This window comes from Crinia signifera, chromosome 5 (assembly GCF_055691185.1).
Source record: "Crinia signifera chromosome 5, ASM5569118v1, whole genome shotgun sequence".
Lineage (NCBI taxonomy): Eukaryota > Metazoa > Chordata > Amphibia > Anura > Myobatrachidae > Crinia > Crinia signifera.
Genome location: NC_139221.1, coordinates 66667440 through 66694737, shown reverse-complemented (window position 1 = coordinate 66694737; position 27298 = coordinate 66667440). Strand labels below are relative to the sequence as shown.

Sequence of the window (27298 nt, the reverse complement as noted above, 5' to 3'; positions counted from 1 at the left end):
CCAGAGACAGGACATAAGGTATCGAAGGACAAATCTCAGTTACAGTATGTCAGACTGGAAGGGAAAATCTGGGACACTGTATAAATCAACCACTGATATACCCCACAAATGATAGAATCCAAGTGATTCAAGACTTCTGTCGTAGACCCAGTAGAAAACATGTAGTAAGAATGTTCATTATCCCAAAAACCAGCACAAGTGGATAAATCCCTGTTTCCTTTGTTACCCCTGGCAACCACTGTATTCATTTTATAGGAATAGCAGTACAAGAAGTTTCCAAAACACTCCCTTTCACAGAGGATGGAAAATGTTGTAAAATGCATTTACTGTACATATGAATAGGTGCAAACACAAACCCATGTCTTCCAAGACAAGTGTGGATAGTGACAGAAGAATAAATCTCAGGTTTCTCTGGTTGGGCACTGTCAATGCAGGAATTAATTAAGTCAGACAAACCAAGACAGGTTCCACACTGAGAGGAACCTGGTGTTGTGTTTTTATTAAGTAACTGGAAGCAAGTCTGACTAGAATTCCTGCCCTGGGTATGCGACAGAAGTAGTGACTTAGAAACCTGGTGATGCCAGCCAACCAATGTTGTACTGCAGTGCACAATAGGACTCAGGTGCTCGGGCACTTCCTACTTGTCTACACAGTGTAGTTGCCATAGCACTACCAGTAAACAAGAGGATGTGGTGTTGGGGTGTGTTTTAACTATTTATGCTCCTCATACAGTCTGGAAAATTCTAAAAATTCTCCTAAAATTCTGCCTAAACATGAAAAAAAAAGACTCATCAGCCAAGTTCGCTAAATGGGAACTTGACTTGCATTGATGAATTTTATAAATATTACCAATAAAATGGTAATATTGTAAACCCAGCAACACTCTTACCAGGTGTGCCTTCCAAGGCACAAAGGGTGGGAGTTGATGCTGAGGTTGCTGGAATGGTGCAATTAATTGAGAGCCTAGACCAGGGCTGGGCAACACCGGCCCTCCAGATGTTAATGAACTACACATCCCAGGATGCTTTGCATTAGTTTTGCTATGTGGCCATGCTGAAACTGATGCAAGGCATGCTGGGATGTGTAGTTCTTCAACATCTGGAGGGCCGGTGTTGCCCAGCCCTGGCCTAGACGAACATGATTGCATGACATGCTTGAATAAGACCTTTGCAGCATAACCCCAAAGGGTGGTAACAACCCATTGGAAGAGGTAATTCATTTTTTTTCTCTCTTCACTGATGGCAGTTACCACAGAGACACTGAGATGGAAGAATTGTGCACTGGCTACACCGTGATAGATGGAGAAGGTATAGTAGAGGCTGAACCCCTTGGACAACCTCACTCAGCAACAGTAGCCTGATTAGTGGCACTGACCAAGGTGTGTGAGCTGGCCGAGCGAAAGGTAGTCAATATTTATATGCTTGTTGGGGTAATGCAAGAGATCTGGGGCCCTATGGCACCTCAGAAATTTTGTGACAGAAGCTGGCACTCCAGTGGCGCAAGCATTGAATGTTAAAAGACTCCTGACAGCCGCACGGCTGCCCAACAGTATGGCTGTTATCAGGTACAAAGCACACATCTCTTTAAAAGGATCCAGTGTCACATGGTAACAGCTGCGCTGGCAGGGCAGTGGGGTGAGCAATGCGCTCTGCGAATAATGTTCGTTCCCCTGTAAATGTTTGTGTGTTCTAACTTACATCCATTCAAAAGTTCATAGACATGCAGAATTTGTGTTCCCCACAGGAGAGGGCAGTATGGAAGTTGAAGGGATGTGGTCAAGATGCCACCGGACTCTGGAGAGATGGACATGGAAAACTAGTGGCCCCCAGGACATACCTTCCTAGTTTAGCCGAGGCGGCTCATGGGCTGACACATCTCGGAAAGGAAAGTATGTGCAAGTTGGTGAAGGCCTACTGGTGTGCACCAGGGTTCGCTTCTCAAGCTTGTAGAGTGGCAATGTCGTGCCTCACCTGTCTGAGGAGGGAACATTGGAAAACCGTTCCAACAGAGCCATCCCACATGCCTCCTACAGAAGGCCCTTTTCAGGTAATACAAATTGACTTTGTACAGTTACCACCCAGTAGATATGTTTAGAATTGTGTTTTCTATTATTGGTATGTACTGATATATTTATGTATAGATAAGGTATCTCAAAAGTGATGGATATTCTTTTTCTTAAGAGGAGTTTATCAAGTCATGTGTAAAACTCTTAGGGATTGATAGTACACTTCATACTCCTTACAGATTCCAAGTAACCGCTAAGGTGGAGAGGGTGAAGGGTACTATCAAGAACAAACTGGGTAAAGTTATGGCTGAAACAGAGTTGCTATGGCCAGGGGCACTGCCCATTGCGCTGTATAGTAGTAGAATCACTCTCAAAACTCCACCTCATTTGTCCCCATCGAAACATTGCTTGGCCGGCAGCCACACGTCATGATAGCTCCACAGGAAGATCTTAGACGTAACCATGAACTGATTTTTGTTTCAACTCAAATTGGGTACGTTCGTCCTACTGCAAGAAGGCCAGAAACCCGGAAGTTCCTTATATTAAGAGCGAAAGAAAGAAAATATCACGAGAGGCACTATTCCGAGAGGACTGAAGAGCAGCAAAGGTCAAGCAACCTGTGCAAGCCGCAAAATGAACTGTGACAAAGCCAACTGGTAAAAAGGTTGGAAGTACTACTATCAACAGTTTTGTTTTCCCCCTGTTTGGTTCTATATTTTTATTCCCCGTTCTTTTCAAGGACATTGCTTTCACAGTACTGCCAAGCATGGGACACGTGGTTAAGAGTTCTGAAAGTGTATTACCCAACCCAGATTAGGCTGAGATAGAATCTCTAAGTAAGCTTGATACGTTACCCAGAAATGGAGTTCGGTAAGAAGGTTTTATAGTAATGATGATCATATACATAAACCATATGTACAGTATAAGAACGAGACACACCAAGGAAGAGGAGAGTGTGTTATAGAACCTTAAGATCAAAACCATCACCCATAGAATAGATACCATACAATACTTAGAAATGCATGTCTGCTTTGTTTTTTTTGTTTTTCCTCTCTTAAAATAATATATCTCCTCCTTTTAAATGTTTCTATTTCTTTTGTTTTATTCTAGTAGGGTCATAGCGTCCCCAGGACTCCTCCTTGTTTTCTTTTTACACCATCCCTGAAAAATGTAAATAATGTAACGCCCCTGTTTTTATTTTGGTCCCAAAAACCTGTACATTATTATCCTTCATCACCCTGAATAAATTGTTAGGTAAATGTGTTCCCCATTTATCCATAATCTAGGATTGGACAAAGCGCAGATGGTTTATTCCCCTTTTATGTTTAATTCAGAGATCCCAAATTGTTTCTGTTAGGATTATGAATTTCTTTTGTGTTTTTAGGAAAAAGTTGAGCTGTGAGTTTTATTTTACTGTCAAAGGGTGGACTGTCAAAGTCGAATTGCATACACACCTTTTTAGAATGGTATGGCTGCCATTTTGGTTCACAGAGTTACGCAAATAAAGTATAATACCCAAGTTCTGTAATAAGGCAAACCCAGTGCGCTGCCATATTAATACACATAAATTCATATCCGACACTCACACGTAATAAAATATATTTCACATGGTTCTAGTTCACAGCACATAGTTTATATTGGTAATACACTATCTTTCCTGGACATATTTTGCATCTATATGTTCCGTCTCTCATGCGCAGCACTCCGGTCCTTGTTAAAAGTTTGCAAGTTCTAACAGCCAACAGTTATGGATCAACTCCATAACTAATGGTCATTTTGCTATGTGCTCTGAGAAACCTTAGAAAATCAGGTTTACAGCTGGTTTCAGTGTTGATTTAAGACCCCTATGACGATGTCTGAAGACAAAGGACACTGAAGTTCACTCACTTGCACCAATCTGCAAGCAGCGACATCTGATCCCTGGACCAATGATGTCCCTCACTGCCTCCCCCTCTCTGGACACTATAAGAGTGGGAGCACAGCCCAAACTCAGTCTGTTCTCCCCTCCATTTCGCTGGGCTATAATCTGGACAGATAATAGCGAGCTCATGACCAAGGGCAGCGCCAGTGCTTTAGATGAGACAGTAACTGTTTGCATCCCTGTATGTATTTTCTATAGTGTGGCTGATTTTATTTTATATCTGATTTTTTTCCCCCTAGTAGTGTAAAACATACTTTGTATTGTTAGACAAACTGTACACTGTGTTATACTGTTTTTCTATTTCTGTAACCCCCTGCTGTCCGCTAGGGTCTAAATACATTATTTGGAGACTCTATCTCCTTATTTTGTGAGTTATACTTGAGTCTTTGCTTTTATTCGCATTTAGCGGCAAAGGTGTAATATGGACATTGTCCTTTAAAGGTGTACTCAAGTTGGGTACTAAGTACTGTGAAAGATACTGTTTTATAAGTATCGGTATAGCGTGTATCATACACGTACAAGGTTCGCTACACTGTGTTACGCTTTGTTCGCACGTAGCTAGGAATAAAGGGTTAGTGGTTTACGGACAAAGTACGTAAACTGCGCACTTCACTTGTTATCCATCTGGTCATATTTAAATAGACATTGATAGGTATATATGTTATCCCTCCTCCCCCATAGTGCCTAACGTTACACACCCGCATCGCGGGTGTCATAGATCAGGGGAAGCGTTATCCCTTGCGTAAACGCAGGGTGATAGTGCATATTCCCCTGATTGAATGTTAATAAATCTACCCCTATGTGCTGTATCTATGTGGTTTACAGTATGTGTAAGTGGCACTACTACTGAGGGCATTATGTGTTATGGATGCTATGTTTGTGGGCATTATACAGTATGTAAAGGATACTATTACTGTGGGAATGATGTGTATAAGTGGCATTCCCAATGTGGGCACTGTGTAAAAGGGCCACCATTACTGTATTCATTGTGTAAAAGGGGTGCTACTACTGTGGCCATTATGTATAAGCAGCATTACTGTGAATAAAATTCACTTATGTGTGATGTAATGTGAATAAGGGGCAGTACGGCTGGTGTAATGGTTAGCATTACTGAATCACAGCACTGAGGTCATGGGATCGATTCCCAACATGGCCCTAACTGTGCAGAGTTTGTATATTTTCTCCATACTTGCGTTGGTTTACTCCGTGTGCTCTGGTTTCCTCCCACAATCCAAAAATATACTGGTAGGTTAATTGGCTCCTAACAAAATGAACCCTAGAATGTCTGTGTGTGCGTGTAGATGTGGTAGGGAACATAGATTGTAAGCTCCACTGGGGCAGGGACTGATGTGAATGTTCGAATATTCTCTGTAAAGGGTACTATGCTACATTTTCAGTGTAGGCTAAGCTACGTTGTCAGCCCAACGGCTGCCTAGCAAAGTCAGCTTAGTGTCAGCGTAGTGACTCCACGGCAGCCCTGTGAAGTCAGCATAGTGTCCCCCTCAGGCAGCAAGTCACCGTACTGTCCCCGGGAGCTGCCAAGCCTAGTGAGCGCCTCTCACACAGTGCCGTTAACCACCAGATCCCCTGTGCTGGTGGATGCCGGCGGAGAGGGGATCATGCGGGCACCGGCGGAGAGGCGCGCCATCTGTCTGAGGCGCACAAGCGTCTCAGTAAATATTGCTGCAGGGTATGGCAACCCTGCCAGTTTCCGCTTCAGGGAGATGGACATGGTTAGGGGTTTGGTAGCTCATGCGTCTCCTGCACAAAGGGGAACTGCGGTGCGCAAGTGCATCTCATGCACATTAAAGGACGCATTTGCCAGTGCTCCATGTTCCATACTGACGATTGCCTCCTTTTCAAACCCCCACTATTCACACCAGCCCGAAGCGTGGCGAGTAGAGATAGTCACTAAGAAGAGCTGGAATCAAGTGATCAATCCGTGAAAAGGTCCGGATCTTTTAGAGGGATCATCGACTCGCTTTGAAAAAAGGGGTAATTTGATAATAACGACACATTATTTGTTTTAAAATCATTTATTGCCATTTTTTTTTACTTTTTTTTTTTTAAACAGTGAGCTGAACAAATAAGAACATACACTGTAAAACACTGATTGATGGCTGGGTGCAGAATGACCATCGATGACAACCATTGAAGGCGTCTGCACCGTTGGCCATCCCTAGCAGCAGCAGCAGCCTTGTTATTCTTTCTTTCACTTGCAGTCGTAGCACTGTACTCAGTCTCCAGAGTTATTACATCTCAGCTGCCACAGATGGCAGTGCTGAGCTCAGGCAAATGCATTGTAATAAAAAACAAAACTGAAAGTAAAAGAATGACGGTCCACCTTTTTGGGATTGACAACTCACTTAGTCTTTTATGTGATCCGTCCAAAAGATCCGCTTCGTTCGCGAACAACCCATCTCTACTGGCAAGCGCAGTGTGCCCCGCAAGGGGACGCATTACACGTCCTACCGACTTGTTCATACCTCCACTATCCTCGTCGGCGTGGAGTTAACTTTATAAAGTGTGGCGAGCGCAGCAAGCCACTGAGCCCGGAGCATGGTAAGCAGACGCGGAATACATGCAAAGTAATCCGCGTCCGCTCCTCCTCTGTCTGCGGCAAGTTAAACATTGTGACAGGTTCTGCAGCCATTACACAGTCACTACTCCTTCACCTCTGACTGACTACGGTAACTGCATAACGCTGACTGACTACGCTGGCCACGGGACCAGTACGCCGAATCTGACAGGGACGCTGACTACGCTGGCCGCGGGAACGTTGGTATGCTGTTTCACTAAAACACCTGTTGGAAATCCCTACAAGAGTGCCACTGTTTGTTTTCTCTCCGCTTCTATCCTCCTGACCTGGCGGGCACCAGGGTGAGTTGTACCCCATTGAGGGAGTGCCAGGCCGACCACGACTTCTATATATATACATACATATATCAAATGATTTCATTTTGCATCATGATAAAGCCTTAATCCAGCTCTGGCCAACGGTCCACATGTCCCCGCTGGCTGTAAAAAGACAGACACGCTGCTGCAGTCGAGTCCGAGCACTGTGCCGGACTCAAGATTATGAGGGCAACAGTGCCCCTGGATCTTGTGCCTGCCACCGCAGGAGCACCGCCAGCCGCCCATCAAGATCTGGCAGACTTTAAGATTAAGATCTCAACCTGCATCCCCCCTCTCATCCTGCATCTCCCCTCCCACTTTTTTCCTCCTCTCACACCCATTACCCCCTCTCCCCCTGCGTCCCTTCTCTCACCCTGCGGCACCCCACCCATACTGCAGTCCAACCATAGGTGTGCGCACATTGAGTCTTATGGATGCACAGGCACCCCCTAATGCTGTGCCCAACCTTATGAACACCTCCCTACCAGCAATACCTTTTACCAAAGACTTTTGCTTTTTAGAACTGTATTCCATTGAAAGAAGCGCCCATCAATCAATGATGTGTGTTTTGCACTTGTAAAGTGTACTTGTACCAGACCATTGTCATATCACTACATACAGTATATCCATATTTACATGTATTATTATACTGAGAGCCATTTCATATTGTAGCGAGTACCAATAGATGATGGTAGACAAGCCTGATTGGTGCTGTTAGACACACCCAATGGGCAGTGTTATACATGCCCAATATGTGGTGCTAGGCACAACCCTTTGACTGTGCACCCCCTAATTAAATGTGCTGTGCACGCCTATGAGTCCCACTTACACCCTGTGTTCTCTCCCAACCTGTGTCCTCTCTCACTCTGTGGCTCCCTTCCCATCCTGCACTCCCCCTCACCCTGCGCTCTCTCCAACCCTGCCTCCTCCCTCTCACCCTGCATCTCTCATCCCACACTGCATTCCCGTCTCACCCTGCATCCTCTCCTGCACTGCATCCATCCTCTCCCACCTGTGCCCCCTCTCACCCTGCTTCCCCCTCTTTCACCCTGTGATCACTCCCATCCTGTGTCCCCCTCTAACCATGCATTTCCCCTCCCACTCTGCACATCCCCCTCACCCCATGATCTCTTCCACCCTACGTTCTTTCCCACTCTGTCTCTCCCTGCATCTTCCCTCTCAATATGCCTCCCATATAACCCTGTTCTCTCCCACCCTGCGTCCCCCTCTTACCCAGAACCTGCCCTCCCACCCAGCATCCTCTCCCATCCAGTAACCCAAATCCAAATATAAACATCTTCCACCCTGCATCCTCTACCACCCAGCATCCCCTTCCTCTGTCACTCTCCCCAATATGTCACTCTCCAACTCAGCAACACCCCTTTCTCTGTCCCTCTCCCAGAAATGTTCTCCTCCCACTCTGCAAGATAACCCCCTTCTGACCCAGTGCCCCCTTCCCCCTCAGTCTTTCCTCCACCAAATGTCCTCCCTCTCATCCAGTGCCTCTTAGTGACATGCCCCTTGTGGTTGGCCATCCCCCTTTTTCCAGCGCCCACAACAAATATATAAATATATATATACACGGTATAAACGGTATTAAATTACCAAAACGTCAGAACACATGATGCAGGTATGGTCTGCATTTTTTGATACATAAGTCCTACGAGTGCCGCCCCCGTACCCAGGGCCGGTGCAAGGCACTGGAGCGCCCCAGGCGAGTCGGGGTGGGGTCGCCCCGGTGCCGGGGTACCTGTTACGCCGTCTGGGGAGCAGGCAGGGGGGTCCAGGCTGGCGTCTGACAGGAGCCTGCCCTGCAGTGGTGTCCTTGCCACACGGGTACCTGCGGCGCTGAGTATAAAGCTGGCGGCAGTGGGGGGTCCCTTCAGTGAATAAGAAATCGTTAGCGCTATGCGGCGGCGCAGGAAGCGCTTCTGTTTTGAAAACTAGCGTGCGGCCAGTGTTTTCAAAACAGAAGCGCTTCCCGCGCCGCCGCATAGCGCTAGTGATTTCTTATTCACTGAAGGGACCCCCCACCACCGCCAGCTTTATACTCAGCGCCGCAGGTACCCGCACGGCAAGGACACTACTGCAAGCTCCTGTCAGAAGCCGGCATGGACCCCCTTTGCACGGGGGGCGAGGGGCGAACTGCCTCCCTCCAGTGGCTGGCGCCCTAGGCAAATGCCTAGACCTGCCTAGTGGTGGCGCCGGCCCTGCCCGTACCCTGGTACACCCTGTGTTATATCTGTAGCTTGGAGGGCCCCGAGGCATCTGAACTGATTTGTGGAGTACCGGACCCTGCAGAGATAAAATAAATAAATATATATATATTCTGTGTATATATATATATATATATATATATTTCTCTCGCGCCAATACTAATCGCATATGTATGAACATATGTGATTAGTTAGTCAAAGGGTTTCTATCTCTATAAGAGCTGCACTCTGCAATGTGTTCCGTTGCCTGACAGGAGGAGGTCCATGATGGGGGGGGGGGTGACACCATGAGTTACTACACCGGGTGACACCGACCCTAGTATTGCCTCTGTTATGGATGATGGTAAGAGGTACATAGATGGTGGGTGATCCTAAGGAGCAAGAGCTGGCAGCAACCACCTTGTGAACATTGCAGGAACATACAGGTCGAGTATCCCGTATCCGAATATCCGTTATCCGAATTATTCCGAAATACGGACATTCCAGAAAGTGAAAATTTTTTTTTTTTTTGCTAAAAACTCACTGGGGACATTTGTAACAGCACTACTGGTGACATGATATGTAACTGGCACTATATATGTACAAGAAAATGATTGCTTGGCATTCAAATTCAGTGCTGAGATAGTACACACATTTTGTTTCACGTTTTGAAACCTTGTTTTTTGAACAAATAAAATATATTTGTGTGTATTTTTTGTGGTAATAAAATATATTTGTGTGTATATTATGTGTTTATACAGCATAAATGCAAGATACTTCAAAATACATCATTGAAATATTAAAATATTCCGAAATACGGAATAATCCGTTATCCAAAATTCTCCTGGTCCCGAGCATTTTGGATACGGGATACTCAACCTGCAATACAATTTAAATATTTATAATGACAGCGCAATGGAATACATATAGTGCATATATACCTAGGTATAAATTGAAAGCAATAGTTTTACCTCATGTAGCAGCTGGCATAATGAACCACTAGTCATGTATTCTGTCACGATGCCAAGGTGAGCCCCCTCATTACAAATTCCCAGAATCGGAAGAATATAGCTGAATCTGGCTTTGTGCAATATTTCTGCTTCTTTCAAAATCTTGTTTCTTTCTCTGCAGGAAAAATAGCAACCAACCATAATATAGAGGAGCATAATAAGACACTCTGCATTTGTGTACAGTAGTTCAAACGTCATCAGATCTAGCAATGTACTGTATTTCTGTTAGAACAAGGAAGTAATGTGATCATCCATTAGGAGGACACAAGCATACAGAGCTTGGATAAATCACAATGAATAAGACAGGCTGGTCTATGTGCGTCCAGGGTTAGACTGACCAACTAGGTTACAGGGAAAACCTGTGATGGGCCCCACTGGATAAGAGCCGCCCAGGTTCCAGATGGTGCACTTTATGTATACATTATACATTTATTCTTATTTATTGTTTATTAACAGTTTCTTATATAGCGCACACATATTCTGCAGCGCTTTACAGAGAATATTTTTTTAAACACTCACATTAGTCCCTGCCCCAGTGGAGCTTACAATCTATATTCCCTACCACATGTACACACACACATTCACTCTAGGGTTAATTTAGTTGGAAGGTCAATTGCAATGTCAATCAGCGGCTGCCCGGACCTGCGCCCCCCACGCCGCCTCCCTGTCCCCGGCAGCAGGCTTGTCATAAGCTGGCGCCGGGGACTTCAATAAGAAACCCGGAGGGGAGGGGGAGGAGGAGGTGGCGCCGCAGAGGGGAGGGAGCCAGGCAGTGCGAAGCTGCCTGAGATCAGTGAGTGAACTCAGCAGTGCTGCCCGGCTCCAAACAGTGGCAATCCCGAGAATTTCCCGGGCTTGCCAGACTGGGCACTGAGGCACAGCCCGGAAAATTCTCTGGATTGCCACTGAAGGGGTTAATCTACCACTATATTTTTGGGGATTGTGGGAGGAAACCAGAGTACTCGGATTAAACACACACAAGCATAGGGAGTATATACAAACTCCACACAGTTAGGCCTATGGTGGGAATCAAACCCATGGCCTCAGCACTGTGAGGCAGTAATGCTAACCATTTCACCGTCCATGCTGCCCCCATACGTATGCTACATTATACTGTTGTAATTTTTGGTACTTGTGTATTATCATAGCGCCAGTTACGTAGCCAGTGTAGTGTACCTGTCAGAATCAGCGTAGTGTTCCCCTGGCTAGCGTAGTCAGCATCCCTGTCAGTATCAGAGTCGTGTTCCCACAGCCAGCTTAGTCAGTACGTTCGCGGCTAGCCGGAGCTTACGCAGTTAGCGTAGCCAGTCAGCGTTGTGTCAGCGCTTATTACATTGTGTGGAAACCATTGACAATATTTAACCTGCCTGACATGACAGGTGTGAATGTGTTCCTGAAACACCCCAACTATCCACGTCAGCCTGAAGCTTGGCGAGAGGACGCGATATGCGTCATCCCAACCTGTTTATACCCCACGTCGGCGTGGAGTTGATTTTATAAACTGCCCGAAGCCTGGCGAGAGTAGCGAGACGCATATAACTTGACGTGTATTCCGCGTCCGCTCGCCACGCTTCGGGCTCGGTGGCTTGCTGTACTCGCCACACTTTATAAAATCAATCGACGTGGATAGTGGGGGGTATGAACAGGTCGGAAGGACACATACCGCATCCGCTCGCCACACTTCGGGCTGGCGTGGATAGTGGGGGGTTTAAAATGGAAGCATTTGCCACTATAAAACATGGAGCACTGGCAAATGCATCCTTTACTGTGCTTGAGACGCACTTGTGCCCTGCACCCCCCCCCCCCCCTTTGTGCATGAGACGCACGCGCTATCGAACCCCTAACCCCATCCGACCAGGCAGATGGAGCGCCTCTCCGTCTGCATGATCGCCTCTCCGCCAACGTCCGGCAGCGCAGGGGATCTGGCGGTTACTGGCGCTGTGTGAGAGGCGCTCACTAGGCTTGCCAGGGGCGCCGGGGACAGCGCAGGGCTGCCGCGGGGACACTACGGTGACTGCGCTAGGCTGCCGTTGGGCTATGCTAACAGCGTTGCATTGTGTAAGGTGGCGCCGTGCTAATACACAAGTACCTAATTTTTTTTTTTACAAGTACATTGTTGTTATTAATCTGGTACATTATCATACATGTGCTATTACTATTTACTATATATGTTTATCACTGTGTATCACTCTACCACTACAAAATAATTCGTTCCTGCTCATTGGCCCTTATTCAGATCTGATCGCAGTACAAATTTGTTCTCAAAATGGGCAAAACCATGCTGCGCTGCAGGTGAGGCAGATGTAACATGTGCAGAGAGAGTTAGATTTGTGTGAGTTATTTTGTTTTTGTGCAGGGTAAATACTGGCTGCATTGTTTTTACACTGCAATTTAGATTTCAGTTTTAACACACCCCACCCAAATGTAACTCTCTCTGCAATGTTACATCTGCCCCACCTGCAGTGCACATGGTTTTGCCCATTTTGAGAACAAATTTGTACTGATATCAGATCTGAATGAGGGCCATTATCCTCAGGGTATATCAACATACGAAATGCTATGTTACAGCGTTTTCCAGGGAAACACTGTAAGGATCCATTTCTCATACAGATACATCAGCAGTCATGCATTGAATATAGGAATGCCGCAGAAGCATACTGCAGTGTCCAAAGCTCTTCTTGCATCAACTGCACGGACCCTCATCTCCAGCGCCGATGGATCAAATGTTAGCATAGCGTGTGAGGATGGCACAGTGGAAGGCTTTCTCCCTGTGCCGCATACTCACTGTGACACAGCATTTTCTCCGTGCCACGTGATGTCACAACCCTTCTGCCCACCTCCTCTGCTGCAGAAGTCTGTCTCTTGGTGTAAAGTCCCAGGTCAGGGGCAGAAGAAGTTTCAGGAGCTTCGTAATGGCATCCGCCCTGACTGACTTTTATAAACATGGATTGGCAGCCTAGAGCAGTGTCAGACATGGAGTACATCCAAGGTTCCCCACTCTGCACACTCTACCACTACCTGGCCAGCAGCAGCAGGGCAAAGCAGTGCTGTGACTCGCGGGTGGGAAGAGGGCTGGGCCTAAAATATGCACCATCAGTAGATTTTAGGTAAAATATGCACTAACCAGTGAGAATGGGCAAAATATGCAAATGCATTTAATCCTGTCTCTAATCATTACACATTAAAAAATAAGGGCCTATTCATCATTCCTTAATATAGGTAAAAAGATCATTTCGCCCCTACTTTACTTTTGTAAGGATAAAGTACTGGAGCTATTCACTAGATCGTCAATACAGGAGATATGATGGATCTCCTACTTATCTTGGAGTCCCCATACGCTAGTATAGTCAGTGGTTCTCAACCATAACTCAGATTTTCCCAACAGGTGGATAGTGGGGGTATGAAAAGGTCGGAGGACGCGTATCGTCGCCCCGCTCGCCACGCTTCGGGTTGGCGTTGATAGTGGGGGTGGCGTTGCCAATGGGGGTTCATTTAACATTGAAAGCACCCATCAGGGTGCTTGTACAATAAAAAATCGAATCGCATCGCATGCCGCTATATAGCATGCAATGCGATGCGATTGCATAAGATGTACTACGATCAAAATATTGGGCGCCGTGCTAGGAAACAAGTACCGAAACTGTTAATAAATGAATAAATAAATAAACTAACATAAGTAATCGATAACAACAAACGGGAAGAAAATGGGACTCTTACTACATTTGTTAAAATCAAAGGACAGATATACATAAAAATGGACAGACATCATAAGATTAAGAAAGGTAGCTCACAACATATTAGTAGTAAAATAAAGTTAGTTACCTAATGGAAAATAGTATACAGTGTGACACAGTATGTCCGGCACCACACAGTTCAAAGCCCGCTGCCAGCCAGTCACACACTGCCGGCCCCGCTGAGAAAGGAGCTGAAAGTGAAATGTCGCCACCTCACTCTCAGCGGTGGTGACTGTGAAATACCGCTGACAGTAACTTCAGCAGCACCTCGGCGTGCGGCGATGGCAGCGACTGTGTAGTAGGGAAATTGGAGACACAGCTTGAATCGAGCTCTGCTCCGATTTCAGTACCAGCAGCGTTTGTAATTCAGGGGGAAAGTGTGGGGGCCCCCAGGACAACCGACCCCTGTCGCCCCTCATTGGATTCGGTCATTATTACAGAAGTGTAGTACAAGATAACACTTACCTCTCCACTAGATGGCGCTCTGTCGGGAAGAACTTCACAGCAACTGGAATCCTCCAGGTTATACTAAAAGCTCTGTAAACTGTCCCATAAGCTCCCTTGTTAATAAATTTCAGGTCAGCAAGCTGGTCGTAAGGAATACCTTGCAGATTGCTACTGATAGTAGAAGGCTCTAAGGGCAAGGTGCCTTCTTGGTAATTCACAGCAGATGAAGGGCCGAGATCCTGGCTGCTGCCACTTGCTTTGTCCATCCTGTGACCCAAGGCACTGTCAGTAATGCAAGTCGAGTGTAGTCTTGCTACCACTGATACATATTACATCCTCTTCCTGGAAGAACCAGTAAACCACACAGCTCCCTCCCTCGTAGTCCCTTGTGCAATTCAGCAATGCATTCAGCTACCGTAGACGAAAGTGAAACCACAAAACTAGCAGTTCCTGTTTTGTCACACATTGCTGCTATCACACGACACAACAATAGATTTGAAAGTAAAATACCAGAATATAAATAAAACCTTTTTACGAGTGACTGTTGTTCATCTGATAACTGCCTATAGGAAAGCAATTATATTTTCTTACAATGATTTCACAACTGGTAGGAATGTCTGATAATTTCCCAGAACTACAGCTTCTACATTACTGCAACACATACTTGCCTTTTGAAAACTAGTTTCAGGGAGATTTTAGCTGCTAGTGTGATGTTGTTAGACTGCGTGTGGGTGGGTGTGTGGCCGATACCTGGTGTTCCTGTTCTCCTCTTGGCACTTCTTATCTGCGACCTGCCTGCTTCACTCGCCTGCAATTTGGAGGGCGGAGGGGCAGAAGGACCCCGGGAAGACAATACCCCAAGACACAACCACACAAAGCTGTCACCACACGTGAGGATGGTGATAAAAGGGTTTATTTTGCAGCCACAAAAGTCACGGGTAACTGCTATAAGAAATATTTAATAGTGCAATAACAGTAACGGCAGAACGCCCGCACAAACCATACAGCCCCGCGCTGACCCCCCCTTCCCCACAACTGATTTCCTGGCAGCCTCCTGCTGTGCTGCCCAGACCAGTGACCTCCTCCTTCCTGCACCTGTTCCGGGTGCAGGGAAGAGGAGCCGGAGAGCCCCGCAGCAGGAGCCAGGGACAGCAAGAGGAGGGAGAGCCACTGGGGACCCGATCACCCCCTGCTGGCTGCTTTGCAAAGGGCAGCTCTTATTGCAAGAGCTGCCCTTTGCAATAATAATCGCATATGTTAGAGCATATGCACTCAGTATCGCTGCGGTAGCTGGCGGAGGGGGGCAGTGGATGTTAGTGCATCCCGGCCCTAATGTGGGGAGGTATGCAACATGACTGGTTCCAGTAAGGACACAATGCTCTGTTCCTGGATTGATAAGAAAGGTGCTTCAACACAGGTGATAGCAAACATCAATTAAGGGGAAGTCCAGGAAATTAGCATTCTGTCCTTCCTAGAGAGGGTCATGTGGAGAAGTATTTTAACAGATGATTCTTGATGCTTCTTTAACTTGTTGCTATTTATGGGAGAACATGCGAGATTCCAAAACAACTCCCAGATTGTATAACCATACCTCCCAACTGTTTCGCTTTCTGTAGGAACATCCAGGGTTTTTGGGGACGTTCCCGGGTCCCACGGCGGAGGGGGGGTCCCCCCTGTCATCTGGTGACTAGACACTGTGCGCATGTGCACAGCGTCTATTACCACAGCTGAGAGGCTGGGGGCTAGCCAGATGCCCCTACAGTGGCGAAAACCTGGAGTGGTCTCTTGCCAATGTTGCAATTTGTAGGCCACGCCCCTGACACTAAGTCACGCCCCTAATTTCGGCCACGTACCTTTGGCGCATGCGGCTTTCCCTCTTTCCGTGTCTGCAAAGTTGGGAGGTATGGTATAACCCATGTTCCCTTTCCGGATTTGCCCCAGCTACTATAGCATTACATAAACTCTAGAAAATGACCAATAACCTTTTGGCCTTTGTTATATATATCTATTTGTAGTAATATACTTAGTAATCTATAGTAATATTTTCAGTACGTGACCTGCATGCATAATTATATAGTTATTATATAGGCTTCCCAATGTAAGTATTAATAAATATTGAGGTGCAGAATTTTCCTTAGAGGCCCCCATACATTACAGTGATTTCTCCCCTCAGAGAAGTTTCATGCAATGCCCGCTTGAGCCACCGGGGAACAGCGAGCGGTCCTTTTGCATGAGATATTTTGACTACAATTCAAGCAGAGTCTGTCCAAAGCCAATCCTGCAGAATGCTTCTCTAGAGAGAAGGACTCGGAGGCAGAGGAGTAGCTAGATGCCATGGTGCCCGGAGAAAGGGTATTTTTTTCGGCTCCCCCTCCCTTGTACAAAAGTGTCCAACATAATAAATAAATATTTAAAAAACAAAAAAAAAACGTATGGAAGGTTTATATACTCACTATCACATCACTGACCCCTATATACTCTACACTACTGACCCCCTCTATACCCACCACTACACTACCGACACCACTATATGCTACGCTACATTACCGACCCCTCTACCCATGTGTAAAAAATTCTGGCCATATCACTCACTGATAAAATGACATACGTACAACTCTCAAAAAATGTAAAAGCCTCCAAGTTTGGCCGTCGTTCTGTATGTCGGATGAACTCTGAGGTTTTTTTTAAAGGGTCAATCACTGACAAGTTTTTCCTTGAAACTAATTGCCCCTTTTAATTTAACGGTTACCACTCCCAGAATGCCATGCGCAGCTTGCAGCAGCATTCTGGGACACTGGGAGGGAAGAGAAGTGCTAGTGGGCACCACACATTGGGCCTTATTCTAGTTCACTCTTTCTGACAAAATTCTTCTTAGATGGACAAAACCATGTGCACTGCAGGGGGGCAGATGTAAAATGTGCAGAGAGAATTAGATTTGCGTGAGTTATTTTGTTTCTGTGCAGGGTAAATACTGGCTGCTTTATTTTTACACTGCAATTAGAATTAGATTTGGGTGGGGTTTTAATTCAAAGTGAGATCTATCACTTTGAAGTAAAACCCCACCCAAATCTAATTCTCTCTGCGCAAGTAACATCAGCCCCACCTGCAGTACACATGGTTTTGTCCATCTAAGAAGGATTTTGTCAGAAAGAGTGAACTAGATTAAGGCCCCTTATGACGGAGGAAGAATGGAGAAGCAGGCGGCAGATTGCAACAAGTCCTGACTCCCGGCGTGGGGGGCGCCCGGAGCGTGTGCTCCACTCCCTCCGCCCTTCCTACGCGCCTGCTCGGAGAATTCCAGTGTGATGAGCATGGGACCAACATTGTTGTTCACCTGCAGTTTTGGCTCTTTTCTTGTGATTGATTGATTGATTGCTGCAATCACAGGAAAAGAGCCCAAATTGCAGGTAAATCATCCAGTGGATGTGGGCCTAAATGTACTAAACCATGCTGAGTGTACACATTATAAATCACCTCTAACAGCAAAATGCTTCGTGCCAGGTGCCATCTAGTGGCAATTTGAAGAAAATAGAGCTTTCTGAGTAAATGCACAGGCTGTTTGGTGACTTTGGTCCTCTGCGCTGCCTGTCCCTGCGTGTGGGTGGTCCCCTCTTCCTGTGCACCCTGACCCCTGCCCTTCAGAGAAAGTGACAGCGCGTCAGTGTAGCCCATGCTAAAGATGGTGACAGTATGGCGCCATTACCCGCAGCGCGTCCTGAGTTCCCGGCAGCTATCCCTGCCGGAGGGATAGCCAGCTGTCAATCACCGCCGGCAGAGTTCCCTGCACATAGCGCTCTCAGGGGCAGATTTATTAAGCTTGGAGAAGAGATAAATTGGAGATAAAGCGGAGAAAAGGTAAAAGGAGATAAATCACCAGCCAATCAGCTGTGTTTGAAAAAGACAGTTGGGAGCTGATTGGCTGGTGCTTTATCTCCTTTTACCTTCTCTCCGCTTTATCTCCAGTTTATCTCTTCTCCAAGCTTAATAAATCTGCCCCTCAGCCCTAGCCATACTTGCCTACCTGACCCTCTCCATGAGGGAGAAAACTCTCTGTTCCTGCACTTCCCTGGTAATCTATGATTGCCATCACCTGTGGTGATACACCTTTATTATCAATTACCTAGCTGACCACAGGTGATGGTAATCCTACATTACCAGGGAAGACCAGGAACAGAGCTTTTTCTCCCTCATGGAGCGGGTCAGGTAGGCAAGTATGGCCCTACCGCCCTAGCCCCGCTGATATTTTCACAGACTGCTTTATGAGAGACCTACATGCATCGGAGACATGTGCCGAGCGTGACATCCTGACAGAAAATACTGTTTCAGTGAAGATGGAAATTCAATATTGAATCATGTCATTGTGTAAAAGGTACAGTAGTAGATATTATAAAATCTTTCATATAAAAAGTCTCTTTACATAATGGGCGGGGTTTGAATTCCAAGGGTGGGAGCAGCAGCCATTTTATTCAGTGCATTTCTGTTCTAGGGGCCTGATTCAGAACTGATTGCTGGGCTGCGTATATATTTGGAGCCCAGCGAACAGGTAAACGCCACCTCACTCTGCTCCGACTGGGTAAAATCCCGCCCATGTGCACAACTACGATTTAATTTGCCACCGTGCAAGTAGGGAGAAATCCATTCACCTTCACCAGCAATGTATACGTTACCGCCATAACAAAATATACATTGGGGCATACTTGCCTACCTGACCCTCTCCATGCAGGAGAAAATGCTCTGTTCCTGTGCTTCCATGGTAATGTATGATTGCCATCACCTGTGGTGAAACACCTTTACCTCACTCTCCACAGGTGATGGCAAGCATACATTACCAGGGAAGTCCAGGAACAGAGCATTTTCTCCCCGAATGGAGAGGGTTAGGTAGGTAAGTATGCATTGGGGGGGCAGTGGCAGCGGTAACATATACATTGTTGTCCTGCGCCGGCAGTGTATAGATTAACGCCATAAAAATATACATTGGTGGCCAGTGACAGCGGTATCATATACATTGCTGGTCTGCTCCAGCAGTGTTTACATTACTGATTATCACTACTATACATTGGTGCGCAGCAGTGCTTAAAGTGGTCCTGGCGAGGTGGTGAAACTTTCTTCCCTGCCTCTCCCCCCCCCCCTCCCCATTATGTCACAGCCACACAGCCAGGGTGGGTGCTAGGGTGTTTGGCGCCCCACTGCATGCTTAAAATTTCTGGCGTATCCCACACACCCATGAAAAGAATAATGTAGGCCACATAATACCACCTCTAATTGAAATGATGCCCCACAGTGCAAAACAACCCAACACCTAATAAAAATGGAACAGTTTGTGCCAAAAAATTTAGGGCATGGCTTTATGGGACAGGGACACAGTAATGCACACAGTAATGCCAATTGCACATTATGCCACACACCGTAATGCCCATTATACAATTTGCCAAACACGGTAATGCCCATTACACAATATGCCAAACACTGTAATGCCCATTTTTTTTATTATGCCACATAAGTGCCGCTTAAATACATTCTCATTGTCAGTTATTACATTCTCACTCAGTGCCAGGGGTAATATTCCCAGTGCCAAAGGAAGTTACTCTGCACTGTGTGGGAAAGGAGACAGCAGGGCAAAGCGGTGGGAAACCCGGATGTCTCAGAGCAGGTACATCCGCCCCTGGTGCGGCTATTTCAAATGACTTGCCGACTCGCGAGCCAATCGGCAGCTCTTGATTTGTTGCCGTCCCGCGAGCTCTGATTGGTGCATCATTTAAAAATAGCTGCGCCACGGATGGATGGACCTGCTCTGAGACATCCGGATTTCCCACCGCTCTGCCCGGCTGTCAGCTGTTTAGCTATGCGGACTGCGGCGGAACCATTCCGCCTCCAAAATGGAACTGATGGAACGCAGTTACGCCCCGTTCCGGCTCACTTTAACCCTGGTGGGCAGTGGTGCCCATATTATATATTTGTTGGCCTGTGCCAGCAATGTATACATTACAAGCTAAATAATAATCATTGGTGTCCAGTGGTGCCAGTAATATATACATTGCTGGCATGTGCGGTCCGCCGGGCTGAAAGTGGTTAAGCTTTCAGCCCGGCAGCGTACACACACAGCGATGATGGATGGTAAACCATCCATCATCGCTACATCTGCTGGTAACCACCTTGCTAGCGATGATGCGGGAGCGCGCATCATCGCTAGTCGGCAATCTGGGGGGCATACACACTAGGTGATTTTCAGCTGAAAATCACTAATTTTGGCCGTTTTTAAGTTTGGCCTTGTGTGTATGGGCCACAGATGGCAGACTATCGATGATGCCTGCTCCCGCATCATCGTTAGCAAAACCTCTCGTCAGCTGGTTTTACCAGCATGTCTAGCGATGACAGATGGTTTTTATTCCATCGTCACTAGGTTTGTACGGCTGCCGGGCTGAACGATTATCCACTTTCAGCCCCGCGAATCACCCCTCTGCACTGTCTCCCTGCTTTGTATATTTACACTGCATGGAGCAGGTTGTCTGTCCTCCGCCACCACACAGTGCAGGGAGTCTGTTCGCCGCTGCCCGGCGCAGGGTATCTGTCCACCCACCACCCACCCATCTGGCCGTTGAACTGCCGTTGAATGCTGATACTATACAGCGAAGCTGGAGCCCTGCCGATTCACTGCAGGTTCTGGTCCCTGTAGACCAACTGAGAGTGCTATATATATATATATATATATATAATTCTGTAAGCCGTATGTGTTTATATATGTGTGTATAATACACACACACACACATACCATATTGCCTCTAGGCGACTGGGTTGAATTTATGCATCTGGAGCAGATGGGCAATTGTTCACCTTATGGGCGAGATTTAATGAGATGCGAAAAGTACATTTTTGCGATTTTTTTTGCCAAAACGACTGCAATCGCCATTTTAACACTTTCAGGCCGGGAACCACTGGCCATGGATGCCAGTGACAGCCCCGGGCTTCAGCCCTGGATGGGTGAAGCCTTGGGGGGAGACCCCTTTATTGGTGGGGTCCCCACTCCTCCAGGTACCCCGTCCAAGGCCGACCAGCCACGGTGCTCATAATTCGGCCGTGGGACATTATATAAAAAGTGTCCCCCGGCTCTGGCATGACACTGCGAGCTGTTGGAGCCCGGTGCTGGTTTCAAAATACGGGGGACCCCCAGATTTTTTGTTCCCTGTATTTTTGGAACTAGGACCGGTCCAAGAGTCCGGGGCTGGTTTCAGAAATACGGGGGACCCCTATGCTTTTTTTTTCCCTGTATTTTTGGAACCAGGTCCGTCTCAATGAGCCTAGGGCTGGTTATGCTCAGGAAGGGGGACCTCATGCCTTTTAAAAAAATAAATACATTTATAAACACAAATTCGCACATTTTCATGTATAAAATTCGCACATTTTCATGCCTAAAAATCGCACCTTTCTTCCCGGAATACGCACCTCATTAAATATGCGAATTAACGGCAAAAATGCAATATTAAAAAAGTGCGATAATGGGCGAAAAAATCACATTCTATTAAATGTCCCCCTATGTATCCACTAAGCATGAGAACACCATGTGATGAACTTCATGGCGAACTCTCTTACCGCCATATCGGTCTGTTATTACTCACTTTGTTTTATCATTATTTCCAGTTGTAAGAATCTGTAAATAAAGACATAAATAAATAACAATGGCCTATGTGCTGCCAACACAATTGTAGGCGTGTTCATAATAATGTGACTCAACTGTGTATATACACAATGCTACCTCAGGGCCAGTTCTACAGTAGCAAAAACAGCACTACCGGCTCAACAGAGCCTCCAGTGCTGGGAGGCGCCGTGATGGATAGGTGCTCTCCCTGCTCTGCAACTCTGCTGCTGACTGCTGGGGTGTGAGGTGCTGCCGCTGTGTCTTTCACAGTGTATGACAGGCAGTGCCACCAGCACTGCCTGTGCCGTGAGGTGCGGTGCGGCTGGGAGAGTGAGCGGTGAAGACGGGTGGTCATTTTGAAGCTGGGAGCCGGGTGGGCAAAGCCAGGAGCCGGTGGATGGGCAGTCAGGCACGCAGTGAAGACGGGTGCCGAGCGTTTGGTGTCAGAAAGCCATGCAATGCAGTCAGTCTGGGTGGGCCGCACTGCCGGTACTGGAGTAGGCGGGCAGCGTCTGACCATTCACTGTCTAATCCCAAAATCCCAGGATTGGAAACGCCAATCCCGGGATTGAATTCTCAGCATTTTAGGGGCCAAGTCCTGGGATCCCGCCGATCCCGGGATTGGCCACCCTGAGGATCATCAACTCACAGCATGTGAGTATGCATCCTGCCCTGCCTTCTGTGTCTCTGCAGCTCCTACCCCCCCTCTCTTCCACATGTTTCATAATACTCTGTATTTTGTACCTAGAATCTTCCCATCATCTGCCCCCTCCGTTCTCTGCCCAGAATCTGTCCCCCCTCTCTCTGCACAGCATGTGTCCCTCCTCTGTCTAGCATCTATCCCACCTTTCTCTACCCTCTATGCCCTGCATCTGTCATCCTCCTCTCTCCACAGGATCTGTCCCCCTCTTCTCTCTGCTCGGCATCTGTTCCCCCCTGCCCAGGGGTTGGGCAGTTGGGAGACTGCCCTGCCAGCTGCTGATCTGCCCAGCAGCATCTATTCCCAGAGACATTCATATGATCCCGGAGACATTCATAAGATGAATATACAGTATTAAGATTGAGAACCATGCCATGCTTTTCGTGTTGTTGAAGAACTCCGAGGTACCTACTGGTTTGAAGCTCAGCGGAGGACAGGCATCTACAACACTATAAACAATACTCACCTTTCTTATGTTAAGAATTCTGCAGATGGAGGTGTCAAAAGGAGAACTTTGCACCTTTCTACTCATATCCACCTAAATGCAACAGAGGGTTGCTCTACAATGGAATCAATAAGTCCAAATGATATCCAAACTTAGGTCGTAGACCATAGAGGGCACTAAATAATCCAAATAAGATAAAATGATTGGTTTGCCAGAATCATCCTTTGCTGTCGACATTTCAAACCTACCGGATCAGTGTCAGGACAAGCCACCAACACATCCTTATAGGAACAGAGTATACACTTATCTTATTTGGACTGGTATAGGGACCAGGGGCACACTGACACACACATTGTATAGGGACCTGGGGCACATTGACACATGTATTTTATAGGGACCTGGGGCACACTGACAAACACATACACTTACAGTATATTGTATAGGGACCAGGGGCACACTTACACATACACTTATATTGTACAGGGAGCAGGGGTACACATGCACTAGGGGCACACTGACACACAAACTTAATTTGTAAGAGCACACACAAAGTTGTATGGGCACACAGACACATACAGGGACCAGAGACATCCCCCCCCCCCCTCCCACACACACACACACACACACACACACACACACACACACACACACACACACACACAGATACTAGAGAGCCTAGATAACAGAAGAGCAGGCACAATTCGTAATGCAATAAAGTCAATCAACTGTTGGAGAACTACAGTTTTCCACGCTATATTAGGTGTAAATAATATTTCAAAACTAGTCAGCTGCTGCCACCTACTGGTAATAAGATAGAGGCACTGTAATTGCAGACGTTACATCCAGGCATTATTGTACTATGCCTTACAGTGAGACTGACCAGTAATTGTTATAGTACATGGAAGCCAGTCCTGTGTGGGATGCTGGGAGCACTTTTTCATTCTTAATGTTCTTTCTATAAGAGATTAAAAAAACATAATCTGTGACACTGTAAACATGAAATTATTATATTGTACTGCTCATTTTTTAGGGATTGATGGCCAAAACTACTACAGCTTCAGTTATTGGTTGTTTGTCGGACTGTCTGTGGCTGGATTAATAGTTCTGCGAATCACCCAACCAGAGAGGTCACGTCCTGTGAAGGTAAAGTTTCCATTCCATTGACAAATTAATCTGCTGCTTTGATGTTCAGCTGCGGCCACCCCTGGCGTTTATGGTAGCCTACCTTCACTTATTTTCCTACTCGCCTCTATGTGGCATGGGTGAATATTGGCAATGTTACTGACTTCAATAGATACAAAATTATGAAAATAATGACTGCGCCCAGGCTACTGCAGCCTATGGATACACCTTGAGATTCCCAAACCTCAAAAACATAAACAATACACAACAAATGGTATTCCAAAATGGCGCTGTAGTCTCCTCTCAAGAGATATGTGAATCTCAATCACCAAAGGGGATGGAATTGAATCTCCCTCCTTCTGTCCAGTCGATCTTAAAGACAACCACAACTGACCTGGGTAAAGTTCCCTATGTGCCCGTAATGGTTTCTTTAAGTCTCCACAACCTCTGCATACATAAGTGCCGATGTCAAATCAGTAGATCATCAGGACCCCATGAAAAAACGGACTCACCAGAATCAGGTGCCCTATGTGCATGGAAAGGTTTCTTTAGCCTCCGCGCTCCCACAAGAAGACAGCTTACTTCATGGAATTCTTGCCGTATCCAAAAACATTTATTTCCATCAACAATAAAAAGACATAAAAGATGAATAAAAAGTGGGAAGGAAATCCCAAGGTGTGTGGTGGTCTGGGTTACCTCCCAATCCGGATAGAAGGCCGCCCAGTTGCTGAAGATGGTAACCAGCACCTACCACAAACCTCTAGGGTATTTCTCTACCTCCTCCAACCACCAACGCGTTTCGGGCTATGTGAATAAGCCCTTTTTCAAGGTGTGGAGGATACTACCACATACAGGGTTTATATACCCCATCCTAAAAAGCCATGTGATGGGTGTTACCAAAAACATGGAAAATACAATACATACAATGCATCTTTAACAATCATAAAAAAGCACATTTAAAATCCTTAACAATATTGTAAATATTTATAAATATAGACCAGCAGCAAAAATGGAAAAACTCACAGGATATCAGTAGTAACACAATAAATGCGAGTAAGTGATCCAGCATAAGTCCATTCATGGTTTTGCGTGTATTAGGTGTAAACAGCTGTGTTGTTTTCTGCAGCTTGATGAGGTTTCGCGCTGTTCTCCGTACTTCCTGGTTAATGACACGCACAGCGCGTCATTCTGCGTCACTTCCGGTAACGCTGGAACGCAACAGACTTCCTGTTGCGCGTCCTGCGTGTCCTCTGTGCTCGCGCTATCGCGCTCTCCTCAAAACTTTATTAGATACGTCTGCTGGATCTGAATGGAACGCAAATTGCTTCCTGGAAACGGAGCTATGCATTTCACTGGTATATATCATCAAGATTTTGCTTGGTCGTTTTTCTCTGGTTGTGCACTGAATTTCTCCAATTGTTCCATGACATACAACACAGAGTAGAAGAACAAATATTAGTATATGGTACATTAATCAATAATAACAAAATGGATACAATAATCATATTAAAACAGGAAAAAATATTAGAAGATGGGGATAACAGAGGGTTACAAAAAACATTTTAATTCAAACCCCACATTTAGACCTGCTGGCTCAATAGTATTAAGAGAGTAGATAGTTCTCATTTCCTCTTGTGATAATTTTTTATCCCTATCATTAACTCTCCAATGTTCAGATACAAACTTTATACCACAAAAATTAACTATATGTTTAGTGTCCCCACCATGCATTTTTTTAAAATGTAAAGAAACATTATGGGACTCAACACCCTTGGTAATGTTCCGACAGTGTTCAGCCAATCTAATTTTCAATTGTCGGGTGGTTTTCCCGATATACACCTTTTGACATGAACACTCTATCAGATAGACACAAAATTTGGTGTTGCAAGTAATGAAATCAACAATATCAAGCATTTTGTTAGTATGTGGGGCCCGATATTGTTGAATAACTTTAGTAGACCCCTTACATGTGCGACACATCGTACAAGAGCCACACCGAAAAAAAACCTTAGTTCTAATATAAGTTAAGGGGCTAGGGGTATTTATTGCACTCTTCACCAATTTATTTTTAAGGTTTTGTGCCTTCCGATAAATGAAAGTGGGTTTTTCTCTGACATATTTATTGAGAATTTGTTCGATCTGTTTGGATTGACTTGTGAATTTCGTAATAAAACAAACCCCCAGATCGTTAGACTTTTTAGTAGGAATAGACTCTTCTGTGTGGGGGTTTGTTTTATTACGAAATTCACAAGTCAATCCAAACAGATCGAACAAATTTTTAAAAGACATTGGGGGATTCTGAGAAATGACCCCATTCTCAATAAATATGTCAGAGAAAAACCCACTTTCATTTATCGGAAGGCACAAAACCTTAAAAATAAATTGGTGAAGAGTGCAATAAATACCCCTAGCCCCTTAACTTATATTAGAACTAAGGGTTTTTTTCGGTGTGGCTCTTGTACGATGTGTCGCACATGTAAGGGGTCTACTAAAGTTATTCAACAATATCGGGCAAGAGCCACACCGAAAAAAACCCTTAGTTCTAATATAAGTTAAGGGGCTAGGGGTATTTATTGCACTCTTCACCAATTTATTTTTAAGGTTTTGTGCCTTCCGATAAATGAAAGTGGGTTTTTCTCTGACATATTTATTGAGAATGGGGTCATTTCTCAGAATCCCCCAATGTCTTTTAAAAATTTGTTCGATCTGTTTGGATTGACTTGTGAATTTCGTAATAAAACAAACCCCCACACGGAAGAGTCTATTCCTACTAAAAAGTCTAAAGATCTGGGGGTTTGTTTTATTACGAAATTCACAAGTCAATCCAAACAGATCGAACAAATTCTCAATAAATATGTCAGAGAAAAACCCACTTTCATTTATCGGAAGGCACAAAACCTTAAAAATAAATTGGTGAAGAGTGCAATAAATACCCCTAGCCCCTTAACTTATATTAGAACTAAGGTTTTTTTTCGGTGTGGCTCTTGTACGATGTGTCGCACATGTAAGGGGTCTACTAAAGTTATTCAACAATATCGGGCCCCACATACTAACAAAATGCTTGATATTGTTGATTTCATTACTTGCAACACCAAATTTTGTGTCTATCTGATAGAGTGTTCATGTCAAAAGGTGTATATCGGGAAAACCACCCGACAATTGAAAATTAGATTGGCTGAACACTGTCGGAA

General features: G+C 45.7%; 1 protein-coding gene across 4 annotated transcripts in view; it reads right to left on the bottom strand.

Annotated features, from left to right (window-relative positions):
- The window catches only part of RIPK2 (receptor interacting serine/threonine kinase 2), a 93956-nt gene that overhangs the window by 43609 nt on the left and 23049 nt on the right, over positions 1-27298 (bottom strand). The window contains exons 1-2 of one of the 4 annotated variants that reach the window (XM_083187387.1): positions 14226-14645; positions 9988-10141 (exon numbers count right to left, since the gene is read on the bottom strand). In XM_083187387.1, coding sequence (XP_083043513.1) covers positions 9988-10141; positions 14226-14473 — 402 coding nt within the window. In that variant the 5' untranslated portion in view covers positions 14474-14645. Of the gene's footprint in view, positions 1-9987; positions 10142-14225; positions 14646-27298 lie in introns of those variants that run through there. The other 3 variants (XM_083187388.1, XM_083187386.1, XM_083187389.1) reach the window with 3 other exon arrangements.